Source organism: Zerene cesonia, unplaced genomic scaffold (assembly GCF_012273895.1).
Source record: "Zerene cesonia ecotype Mississippi unplaced genomic scaffold, Zerene_cesonia_1.1 Zces_u002, whole genome shotgun sequence".
NCBI classification, from domain to species: domain Eukaryota; kingdom Metazoa; phylum Arthropoda; class Insecta; order Lepidoptera; family Pieridae; genus Zerene; species Zerene cesonia.
The window spans coordinates 1969303-1981337 of NW_024045132.1; the positions used below are offsets into that span (position 1 = coordinate 1969303).

The following is a 12035-nucleotide window of genomic DNA, read 5'->3' on the forward strand; positions in this document are numbered from 1 at the left end:
TGTTGCATTTATCTACGAATTAAATACCTTGATCATCATACATGAAGGGCACATACAATATGTACTTTTGATTGTCAATTAATTGAAATAACGTTTAAATTCTGTCTAGTTCTGACAATTTGAAAGCGGTTCAATTTTTGTTCAAAATAATCATTAGTTTTGTGTATAAATTGCCGCATTGGAACTGCTTTCAACCATTGTAATTTCTACTGATAAATAAACAAGGTATATAAAAATATTAATTTATCGCACTTATAATAGTTTTATGATAATTATTAATAGCAGTGTATAATGCATTTAATTATGTTATTAAACCCTTGATTCATTGATTATACAATCAATTCGTGCATACAAAAGATTGTCTCTTATGTTGCTGCTCAGTATATTTTTTATCAGTGCGAAAGACGCACGTTAGACATTATGTATTAGGCAATTTGAACAATTTAGTTTGTTTATTTGCAAATTTTATTTACGTCTATATACAATATTTATACGTCATTTATACGTTATTTATACGTCATTCTTTTCACGATTTGCTTATGTGTCAGTTAATGATAATTATCTTTATTAAATATCAGTTATATGAAATATTAAGTAGTTATTATTAAAGAAAAATGCATTTGTTTACGTTTGGATTAATTTTAATTATTGTGTCTCAGTTGAGTTTGAGTGGAGGCAGTCGACCAAATGTAGTACTCATTGTAGCGGATGATCTGGTGAGTAGATGATTTTCTTCTATTAAATTGTTAATTGATTACTTTTTAAAATTGAATGTCAATATAACGATAGCTAAATGTTTTATTTACAAGAAAGATAATCTTAAATCATGGTTTTTTATGAAAGTCAAGGTGTTTTATTTTGAAGAGGGCCTATCAAAATTATGATTCTATACTATACATTACATAATTTAACTTTCGATGAAATAAAAAAATGTCTTAAATTTTCATAGTGGATTAGTAGCCATGGCAACATAATTGGATATTTCACTAACAATTGTTAATAATTAAAATAATATCCCTTAAAACATAATCATCGAACGTACCATTTGAGCTTTAAGTAATTACTAAAACAAACAAATAAAGGCAGAACTCGATTGAATATTGAACTAGAACAGAACTTGATTCAATTTTAACAAATATTAACATTTTAAACTCTCATAGCTGCCCGTGACCCAGATTTTAGGAAATTTTACCCAACAGTAAAATGTCACACATTATGCAATAACAAAACAAATAATATAACGCTCTCGACCGTTTAGAAAGTGAAGTACCATTCTAAGTTGGTACCTATGTGATTACAATTGATTGTGTTGCGCAAAAACAGTTTTGAAAGGTGTAAAGAATTATGTTCTGTTTCAAGTAAATTAACTCGCCTTGTATGATAAGGATCGGCTCTTAAATTTGACAATAAATAGTTATTTAAAATAGAGCACATTTGCCTAAGACATTAAAAAAGGGATGCTTTTATTGCTTGTATGTTGTACGATTGAAAAAAAATTTCCACCGATTTTACAGACTTCGGTCACACTAGTACAATTCTATAGTACTCGTAATATAATAATGTGTTAACTAAGTAAAATAGTCTAAATATACTATTTTTATATTCCGGGCAAAATTGGGCATAGCCGTGATATCCCACTTGTATTATATATAATGAAACATTATGGACGATTAAAATGAATCACTTATTTATAATGATTATGTTTCAAGCTTTAGCAAGAAATTTCATCGAATTGTCTCAATCCCTAAAATAGCAAAAATTTAATAGAAGTATTTCTAGCAATTTTTCAGTAAGTTCCGGTATTCGGTGTAATTGCTTCATTTTTCGGGCTCGAAAATGATAATGCGAAACGGATTAATTAATTATTTTTATCTTTGTTACAATATTCTTAGTTTTAATTGATTTTGGATCGATCGAACTCGCCTATCTAGGAAATCATATATTATTTGTTTACATTTGTTTTTGACAAGATTTTCTTTGATTCATTATTAACATTGCTCCTTAGATAATTCTGACCATTATTTAATAGATGTCAGTTTCAATTTAATGTTCACAAAGTTGAATAAATTTAGATTAAAATCATATTGAAGTCATAAGCTATAAAATTTAAGTAACTCTGTAATATGGCAGGGTTGGGACGACGTGAGTTTTCACGGATCAGAACAAGTGTTGACGCCAAATATAGATTTGCTGGCGTACACAGGCGTGGCCCTGGAGCGGTATTACAGCCACTGCATATGCACGCCCTCACGTTCAGCTCTGCTTTCGAGCAAGTTCGCCCATGTTACAGGTAATGCACCAATACAACCGACTAATATTTACTAGTATAGTATTATGTTATCTGTGCCTTTACTTTGTAGGATTTCATAAAATTATGCCTAACAAATATTGTTATATATTTTTTGGTAGGAACCTTGTTTCGAACTTTTTTGCTTGGAAAACCGTAACATTGTAAATTTTATTTATATGGGAATTTAATTTAGGCAGTTAATTTGTAATTCGCTCAGTAAGTAATTAATAAAATGTTGCAAATAATAAGTACTGATCATATAAACTACATTGACCAGTTTCCTTTTCCTCACCCTCCGCATTCCATTCCTTTTGTTTCGGTCGAAAATCCTTTCCTTATCCCTTAAAAGCAGACAGCGCATTCGCAGAGGCACTACCTCTGTGAATGTTCTTACGCGGTGCTGATCATTTACCATCAGGCGCACCACCAGCTCTAACACCCGCTATGACATAAAAATGAAAGCCTCCTATGTTTATCTCTATTAGTCTCACAATATTAAGGGAATCATTAGGGATCTAAATACTCAAAGCTATAATTTGTTTCTAAAAAGAGGAAAATTTCATCAGGATCCATAAATTTTCATGCTAGCATTATGTATTGTACATTGATATTTTCATGGCCACATAAATTACCACAGAATAGTATCGCGAAATACGTCCTATAACTTGAGCATAGTGTACTATTGAGAGTGTTTTCCTACTACTGATTACAGTTGTAGAAGTCTTGTGCACTTAAGTGCAAATTCTATATAAATAATGCATGTATGGATAACATAAAAGTGGATGAAATTTGCCATTTGCTTTGCGAATCGTCAAAAAAGCATAATCTACCACGATTACATTATAGCTCGATTAGCGTTGATTATGCATGGTACAATTTGGGTTAGCGCTTTTGAAATATGTACGTGTTAGGAAAATTTAAGTTTCGTTTTATATTTTAGGCATGCAAGGTTATCCTTTGACAAATGGAGAGGATCGTGGCTTACCCTTGACATTGAAAATAATGCCACAGTATTTTAGAGATTTGGGTTACACAACTCGCCTAGTTGGAAAATGGCATGTGGGTCATTCGCGTACAGAATATTTGCCAACATCTCGAGGATTTGATAGCCACTTTGGACATAGAGGAGGCTACATTGATTACTATGAATATCTTTTGATGGAGAATGTACGTATAATGTATTACTTATCTTCTCTTACTAATTATGAAACGTCGTTGAAATTGTTTTATATCACCGTGTCGTATAAAAGTAGTAGATACTAATTCCAGTGTGGGAAAAAGGCACAGATGTCTTCTTCTCATCTCATCTTGCCATCACTTTCCAATTTGAATTTACTACTGCTTGAAGAGGTCACGGTAACTCCCAAGTTGTTGTGTGTTTTGTTTTTTTGAATAAAAATAAGTCGATGTTGCGAAAGTTGTATACAATTAAATCCATAATAAATCTGTTTTATCACGAACACAGCCTCATAATATGTGTTCTTAAAAGTACTAAACCGGATGAATTTAACCACAATTTCTGTAAATGAATCAATAAATTTGATCATGTTCATGTAATAATTAAAATAAACGTGTCAGTGTATAATACAATGAAAAGTTGTCAGTGTATAATACAATAACCTACTTATATTTTTAGTGGAGTATTGGAGAAGTATCTGGTTTGGATTTATATAGAAACATGACGCCGGCTTGGGACGAAAAGGGTTACGTAACAGACCTTTACAACGAAGAAGCCAAGTCAAGTGAGTTGTTATTTTACCATTTAAAGTTCACAAGGCCAATTTGGAACAATAAACTTCCATTAGAATAAATGCTTGCTACACATACATGGTCGCAACTTGTATTTGCCCTTTGATTCCCTAGGCACATGACTTTTAAATAATATTTGAATCACACATTAATTTACTTTTGTTTCCGATTCATTTAGTGTCATTTAAATGAACGTACCTCGTTTTATATGGTATATCTACATGTAAAGGCATTAAAAAGAAACGCTACAAAAATTTAAACATACTTTCACTGTATATAGTATGTTACGTAATTCAGAAGATGGTAATTGACGAAGTCACATAAAAATCAGTGTAGAAATCGGTTATCTGATTAAAAATTTAACACTAAACAACATTTTTCAGTAATAAAATCACACGATATAGCGCAGCCTCTATTCCTGATGGTAGCGCACAATGCACCCCATTGCGCCAATGAAGGGGCGCCCTTGCAAGCCCCCCCCGAAGACGTCCGCGCTATGCGTCACGTGGAGTCCCCACAAAGAAGGATCTACTCGGGTAATTTAAATATATCGATACTTTAAAAATTAAACGAATATAATATACGAAAGACGCGTTCGACGACATCTGCCAACCCGCACTAGGCCAGCGTGGTGAATTATGGCCTGAACCCTCCTGGCCTGTGTTCCAGCAGTGGGAACATATACGAGGTGATGATGATGATGATGATGACCGAAACACGCTCAATTAGCTTGCATCAGCTCAAGATTTTTTCAAGTCTTAAAAGTCAAATATATATTTGTAAATTTAATTTACTAAACGTCATGTAAATAAAATTAATTTTCGACGTAAAGAGATACAAAAGCTCGGGAAATACCGTTTATGGTAGTTTGTTTTATTGTACGGCCCTTGTATGTGGTTTGTGGAGTTGGAGTGTGATATTTCTGTTTCGATTCCGAGAAAAATAAAGCAAATTATATACAAATATTTAGTTTATATACATAGTCTTTGCTGAACTTTCTATAACAACGGCAATATTCACAATAACGGATTAAACGTTAAGTAAATGAGGAAGTAGCTGCCTAATTAAGGATAAGTAAATTATTAATAGGCCTACATCACTAGGCTTTAGTTCAGGGACATTAGTGGATTAATTCAAATCCTCGGTCTCCATACTTGACCCGGATGGATTATATAGCTATCATAATATTAAAAGAGGTTTCTGTGATGGAGACTTTAATAATAAAGTAGGTCATTGATTGATAATAATATATGTATACGGCCTAAGGTCACACAAATTTGGGTACCGAGTTTTCTTTGCTTTTCCTTCAACAACAATGAAGATGACACAATCAGGGTTTTTTTTTTATATAATTACTTCGACAGCTAATTTTTATTCACAGCACTCATAGACCATAGACAGTCTGATCTATAAAATGGAAAATGTAGTCGCTTTATTTTTATAAATCATTTATATTGACATGTGACATTCATTATTATGCATTATGTTCATTTCTTACAGCTATGGTTAAAAAACTGGATGATAGCGTAGGGGATATTGTTAAAGCCCTACATGACAAAGGTATTTTAGACAATACGATTATAGCGTTTATATCAGATAACGGTGGGATAACATCTGGATCATCTGTTAATTACGCATCCAATTATCCTTTAAGAGGCCTCAAGTTAACTCCATTCGAAGGAGGCATTCGAGTAAATGGATTGGTATGGAGCAGGAATTTAACCGGAGCGAATCACCTATGGAAAGGATATATGCATATCGTTGATTGGATGCCTACTTTGTTACGGGCCGTTGGCTCGGATTCACCAACAAACATTGACGGTATTGACCTCTGGGACAGTATCATATCTAACAAGCCCTCCAAGCGAAATGATATATTCGAAATCGATGACTATACCGGTTTCGCTTCTATTATACATGGTGATTTCAAATTGGTAACAGGTACCGTATTGACAAATTATAGCAATCACCAAGGAAAAGAATTTAGAGGGATGATAGGACACCCTCCGTCTTATGCGGACGCAATTAAAAGAAGTACAATATATTCAGTGATACGAGATATGGATATACCGTTTACGTTAAACAACACGAATTTAAGAAACAACATTAAAATAGATTGTCGTACAAAAGAAATTTCTAAAAATGATAATATTTGCTATCCAGACAACGGTAAGACAATTTTACTAATTATTGTGCCTTATATAACCTGAATTTATACAAAAAATAGCGAACAATTAATTTTGTGACTCTATACAGCAATTTAAAGCAAAAAGTTAGTCGTTTATTATAAAGACCATTAAATTCTTTAAAGTTTTATTTTATGTCTTTTTTTCTATATCGTTATTGTAATTGTTGTTTGTGTTTCAGGAAAATATTGCGTATTCAACATAAAGGAGGATCCTTGCGAGACACAAGACTTATCGACCACTCACCCAGATGTCGCCAAGGAATTGTATTCGCGTTTACAAGTTGAAATTAAAAGAACGATTCGAAGGAGAGTCCCCCTCCACAGGGATTTAAGAGCTGCGCCGAGCTTACATAATTATACCTGGACGACATGGGCTGACGGAATCTCATCTTGAGTCATGAATTAAACTAGAATGAAAGTGATAATACGTTATGTAAATTTGTAAATAAATTTTCTATAAGTTAATGGTATAAGAAAAAAAAGTAATTTATATGATTTATAGATTGTAATTTAAAATAACAGTCTGATTCTATTTTTGCATCGTATTGATAACTTCGATAATTAAATTGAACGCTGGCAGTTCAATGTAAAAGTAATTTGAAATATAATCTACACTTGTTCACTTTCTCGTTTCAATGTGTTAACAATACAGTTTCAAAAAACTATTAAAACTTTCATGTGTGTGTGTGCAGCTATATATATGGACTATGGTGCGGTGTTGACATCTCCCTCGGTACAGTAGTTAACCCGTAAGCATACCACCCGGGGGTCTGGATTCGATTACTGCTGTGGACTAAACAATAAATAATAATTTAGGTCTAGCAGGACTCAAAAAGCTGATCACTTATTTGTTCATTATGTAAATCCATGAAATATACTGGTATGAATATGCCCAATACGAATTGGGCATATGCATTTTTAATGAACTCCCAAGCCAAGTCTGCTCCTCCTCCTCAAGTATTCCTTACAAGAGGACTTGACATTTACTATGTTAAATATTACAAATCATCAGACATCCCATACTACATCATGACTTCTTGATATAAAAAACAAAAATAATACTCACCTTAAAGGTTAAACTTCCTAATTTGCTCCTTATCGTTAGAGCTAAGGAGTTTGCCTGGTTCGCGGCAAGCACTTTGACTGTTTGAATTGCTAATGAACGATAAATTAGTGCACATCAAATCACAAATGCTAATGCGATGAGGTATGTATCTACTAAGACTATTTTGTAACAGACGTCATGGGTAATTGCGCGAATATTCAACGACCCGATGCTCACAACTTTGCGGTCTTGCATATTATTTCCTGGTGTCAAAGAAAGAAGCGTTTGGACGTGTGGAACCGACTTAATGACGACGTGTGATCGATAAAGCTCACACAGCACGTGGAAATAATGAAGAAACGACAATTTTATCTTCTTTCATCTACACAAATATTATAAAGAGGATTTTTTACCTTTGTGTCGATAACGAACAGGTTTCGAAGCGCTGGACCGACTTAAAAATCATTTTCACCAACAGAAGCCGATATATATATATTTTTTGCGGAACAACCCGAGTGGCGCCAGGACGAGCGGCTAGTATAAATATTTATATTTATTACGTCATGGAAAATTGTATTTTACTTAACGTGATAAATTTCTGGAAAATATGTCGTAATTTGACTTTTACTCGTTTCATAAATTTGAAAATAGGCCGAGGTTTTAGTCTGTGTAAAACTTTTTGCGGCAATAAAAATATTTGAAACTAAAGTCATAAATACTTTAGGACTAAGGTATCTCTAGATTCTGTTAATGTGTGTATAAAACGTATTTTTCACACTAAACCGAGAAAATACATTGTCTATTGCAATATTCTTTTAGTAGTGGGCTTATAAATCAAAACCTCTGGTGAAATGGCTAGTCACAACTATATTATATTGTGTGTTATTGATAAAACTGTGAGTTGTTTTAGTTACTATAATTATAATAAAGTCATTTTGAAACATATTCTATGTAACGTATTATCACAACAAAATTTATGATAAATTCACTTTCTTTTAAGAAAAACAAGCACTATTCGACACGTATGATAGCGTTTTTCACCGTCTTTAGCTATATAAAGTATCTGAAAATGATTAATGTGCATTATTCATTCCAAACAATATTAGAACGAAAGAATTACAAACTGATTGCGTTAATCTCGTTTGTAATTATTATAGCACAGCGATTTTTATTGCGTAAATAAATAAAATCAAATAATACGTTACCTCAGACCGAGACAAATGGGAAAAAATACCGTACGTATAACGAGCAGCATTGTTGTCCTGGTGAGCTTGAATAATATCGTCTTTATGTTTTTCATATTTGTATTATTTATTCACCCAGCCACATGAGCACATTGCTTGTCGCATCATTTTACGTAAGGATTGAATTTTTTAATTAGAATTCTGTGTAGATGTTAAAAGATGGGTAAAAGTGTTCTCTTTTCTTCATGTTTGTGTTATTTATGTGTGTCGTATTGTTACTGATTATTCTAACAATGTAACGCGGAAGTTTCTTTAAACTTTATGCAGCTGAAAATTCCTTTTTAAGAGAAATTTATATTGAAAACTGATGGAGACTAAAAAATCTGAAATAAAGGAAACCTGCACGATGATCACAAGCATTGTTCAACCGCGTTTTAATTTAACTTTAATGAAACATGTACATGGTTCTAATGTACAGACAATCATACACAAACATAGCACGATCGTATTTGTCCACCATGTCATGGTTTATAACCGTGAACCTGATTTAACGTGTAGTATAAACATGCACAATGTATACAGAGAAAATAATGTTGTGTATATAAACAACATATAAAAATTAATTAAACTAATTGAAGAACTTTCAACCTGCTCATACGAGCAGAGAGATCGAGGTTAACATTCTCTTGAATAAAAACTCCTGCACGTACAATTAATTTCTTCTATAAAATATTACTGTGGTTATATCTGTGGTTGCATATTTCGCAATATCATCTATTCACTCATTACCTATTAGGTAATATAGGAAGGAAAAAGGTCTCCGTTTAAAATTCAAGGAGCGTATGTGCTGTGTAAATTTGTAATTCAATTATAGAAATTTTCACGCTCCGAAACAAGGGTGGAAAATGACGAAAAGTATGTTGTATAACTGACTATTTTCGGGACTTTCTCCTTTTCTAGTTTTTTTAGGATTTTTTAACATGAAATATTAGAAATATAGTATTTTTTGGTGTTTGATTTTACGCGAGTATTATATATTTAGAAATTAAAGACTTTTAAACGGATATTAAACGCGATTTATTCATTATATTGTTAGCCCGACGTTTCGAACACTTTACAGCGAACGTGTCACCCTGTGACCACGTTTAAAAGTCTTTAATTTCTAAATATAACAAATATCTAAAATTCAATGTTAGTATCTGTGTTTTTAATTACTGCAAAGTAAAAGACGCATGTTCGAATCCTGAATGACGGAAAGTATCACAATTACGTAGTACATAAAGGTTAAAGTTATTGCAATAATATTATAGGATTATATTTGGGCATAAGTGTATTGTGCGGTTAGCGAAAATTTCCATGAAGGGCGCGCATCAACGGCTGCTTCTGACACCTGACAGCTACACGGCTAGTGAAATTACTGCGTAATCCAATTTCTTCCACTAACCAACCATCAATCCTCGTGGAGATGCCATTTTGTAATGATTTTCCCATGCTTTATGGATTTGCACAGACCACAAGTCACCTTTATAATGAGGACTACACTAATTAGCCTCTATGTACATAGTTGTAAACTGGTTTATTACGATTAGCTTTAGCTTGGCTAGTAGACAGAATAATACAGGAGAATAGGAAACTATCATATCATTAACTAAATGTTATATTACTACCTACGTAGGTACGTAATAAACGTTTTGAAAAAAATCTCACAGAGTAGGGTAGTAAGTAGGGTATAGGTATAAAAAAATAAAATAAAGTTTATTTGAACCAAAAAGAAATACACTTTAGACATTGAGTTAAATTATGTAGGTACATTACAGTTTTATTGTTTAAACTTTAAACATGTTCCCTGTGCTATGTTAAAAGCTGTATGTATAAAAACTGTATGTATGGGGTAATTACTAGTATATTTACGTTGACCATTCATCTGACCTAAAAAATAACACAAGAAGATAGATTAACTGCTATGTATAAATGTCCTCTATGAAGCAAACATAAATCCAATTTAAACGTAACATGCAAGTAGCGTAAACGAATTAGCAGGTAAGTTGATTTGACTGAAACAAGGACGTTCATGAACGTTATTTATTTGTTTGTAACCATACAGCATTGCAGTTTTAGTTAAGAATTATGTGCGAGTATTTTTAAGGTCAAAGCATCAGCTTAGAGTCATGTATTCATCAGTGAATCAATGACGTACCGTCTTACCTCGTAGAGCATGTAAAGATGGCGGTTCTGCTTCCCACCTTTTCCCAAAAGTGCCAGATTATGTATAAACATGGAAATTAATAAAAAAATATTGTCACAGATAAAGTATCTATAATTTAGCACATGCATAAAATAAATATTGAAGAGATAAAAGGCACTAGCTTTAGCATTAGCTTAGTAAATGCTTGCCATACTCATCGAGCGATATTTAACCAGTCTTGATGCTTTCAATGACAGTTTTAGCAGTTATTATGATTCATGTTTCGTGATTAACAGGAGCACATACTCTTGAGCGAACTGTAGCATTGTGGACCATACATGAAAAAGCACCTAAAATATTGTTCTTTACAATATCCCTCCTCGATCATATTTACGAGAGCTCTTCGGTCCTTAATCCTGAAAGGGTAAAATTACAAAACAGAATACGGAAATAGGTAGCCAGTCAATTGGAAGTCATATTTCAATGTAGCATTTCTGTGTGAGAAACTTTAGATTTACCTTGTTGGGTGAAGCAATTGTATATCATACTAATACATTATTTCTAAGATCGACTACATAATGAAGATTTTTTAATGAAGTCATGAATGCAAATACATATTGCGATTTTGAAGACTTTTTAAGGTATTATCACACAAATATTGTAACAATAGAAATATAAATTTCAATACGTAGAGTTGTATTATTTATCGCCATACTTAACGATAATTTTTCTTTTACCTTATACTATAATGAGTCTTCATTTAATATTAATCAGCAACATAGTCATATAAGAAGGAAAGTAGGCTTTTAAAATCCCTGTCCTTCATGGGGATAATGATACGAGGGCAAAAGCAATGATTAGGTTGTAAAAAATTTGTTATAATTCAGCTGATTTTAGCAGGCTTTTGGTCCTCCTTCAAGTGACAGTTTTCTTTTTTTATGTCACAGCAAGCAACTGAGCTGGCAATTTGCCTGATGGTAAATGATCATCACGACCCATGAACAATTGAGGTAGGGTCACTCCAAACGTCTTGCCCGCTTTTAAGGAGTAAAGAATAAGGAAAGGATTAACGACGTGAATAAAGTATTAGACTGGGAAGGGTGAGGAGAAGGATATGGGCTTTAGAATTACAGTTAATCAAAATTATATTTCTGTTTAATAGTAAAAAAATATAATAACATTTGCAGTGTCAGTAGCAGCCGTTGCTGCAAATAATGTACCGTAAATTACCAAATAATTATTTCACAACATGTTTACGACAATGGAAAGCCATTATAATGAAGTTTCCTTTAATTTTCTGCATACATAATTCAACGACAGAAAATAAGTGTGTTAGCGTAATAATACAATTCATTGCAATCAAAATGGCCGATATTGGTGGACATAACGAAATA

The 12035-nt window shown here is 32.7% G+C and overlaps 1 protein-coding gene across 1 annotated transcript; it reads left to right on the forward strand.

Moving 5' to 3' along the window:
* Window positions 1-517: 517 nt before the first annotated feature.
* Window positions 518-6746, forward strand: LOC119838339 (arylsulfatase J-like). Its single transcript, XM_038364254.1, has 7 exons — window positions 518-716; window positions 2131-2290; window positions 3231-3457; window positions 3927-4032; window positions 4423-4575; window positions 5540-6208; window positions 6407-6746. The coding sequence occupies exons 1-7, from the start codon at window positions 615-617 to the stop codon at window positions 6619-6621; spliced, it is 1632 nt and encodes a 543-aa protein (XP_038220182.1). The 5' UTR covers window positions 518-614; the 3' UTR covers window positions 6622-6746.
* The last annotated feature ends 5289 nt before the right edge of the window (window positions 6747-12035 follow it).